The 971-nt window shown below is 36.0% G+C and overlaps 1 protein-coding gene across 2 annotated transcripts in view; it reads right to left on the bottom strand.

Annotated features, from left to right (window-relative positions):
* Positions 1–971, bottom strand: part of LOC119588776 (protein Gawky-like) — a gene marked incomplete in the record, with an annotated part of 110,804 nt that overhangs the window by 40,850 nt on the left and 68,983 nt on the right. For both annotated transcript variants that reach the window (XM_037937420.1, XM_037937419.1), the window contains 1 exon segment: positions 355–573. In XM_037937420.1, the coding sequence (XP_037793348.1) occupies positions 355–573 (219 nt within the window).

Here is a 971-nt window from a genome sequence, read left to right as displayed (position 1 = left end):
TACAGGCATAATGTAATGGTGTTTAGTAGTAACAAGTAATACAGTCACCTCTGTCCATTTAATATAACTTATAACCTACCCATTTTAAGGTTTCCCAATGATTCTTATAAATATGAAAAACAATCAGTAGTTTATTACAAATCTAAAAAAAAAATTACCTATGATACAGAGAACAATTACCAATATTAGAAAAAAAGGAATATACGTGACTAGAATACCGTATGCTTATCATCACGCTGCACGTACAACTACATCACCAAAGAAATACAAAATCCCAAGAATGTGAGCGCCAGTAAAATGTGCGTCTATTCTTATCCTTTTCACTTCCCAGGTTTCAACCCCAACTGCACTAACCTGATTGGTGAAGGGCAAGTGGTGTAGTGTTGGTGGAAAGCGTTGCTGGAAGTTGGGGTTGGTGAGGTCAAAGGGAGCATGCTCCTCCAGAGGTGGGTTACGCCAAGCATCCCCTGCACTACTTCCCCCCATGCCTGCTATGCCACGGTTGCTGAGCTCCATCAAGGTGTCATCCAGGCCCATGTTATTGTTACGAAGAGCAGCTTCAATATCTTCCTTCTGTTGGAGAAAACATTTTCTTGTAAGTCCTAAAGGCAGTCACCTCCAAAGATTCTAACTCCACAGCAAGCAAAATTATAAAAGAATGATGATTATGTACTCAAGGCAGACTGTATTTACTCCTCTGGTTATTTTTCTATATGGAGAAAAACTAAAGGAAAAAAAATAGGTATCTATAAATATGAACCTTTTTTTAGAGCCACTTATACTTACAGCACTGAATATTAATAAAAAGCCTGACAACTACACACACACAACACAATGTGGTTATTACTGTACTCACAATAATTCTTTAACATGTAATAGTACACTATGTATACATCTAGTAAACAGTAAGAAATTCAACTTAAGAAAAATAAATTCCTTTATTTCAAAAATTAGTACCTTTATATTCTAAA

Source organism: Penaeus monodon, chromosome 24 (genome assembly GCF_015228065.2).
Source record: "Penaeus monodon isolate SGIC_2016 chromosome 24, NSTDA_Pmon_1, whole genome shotgun sequence".
NCBI classification, from domain to species: Eukaryota; Metazoa; Arthropoda; class Malacostraca; order Decapoda; family Penaeidae; genus Penaeus; species Penaeus monodon.
The sequence above is the reverse complement of the archived record's forward strand: the minus strand, read 5'-3'. Positions and strand labels throughout refer to the sequence as shown.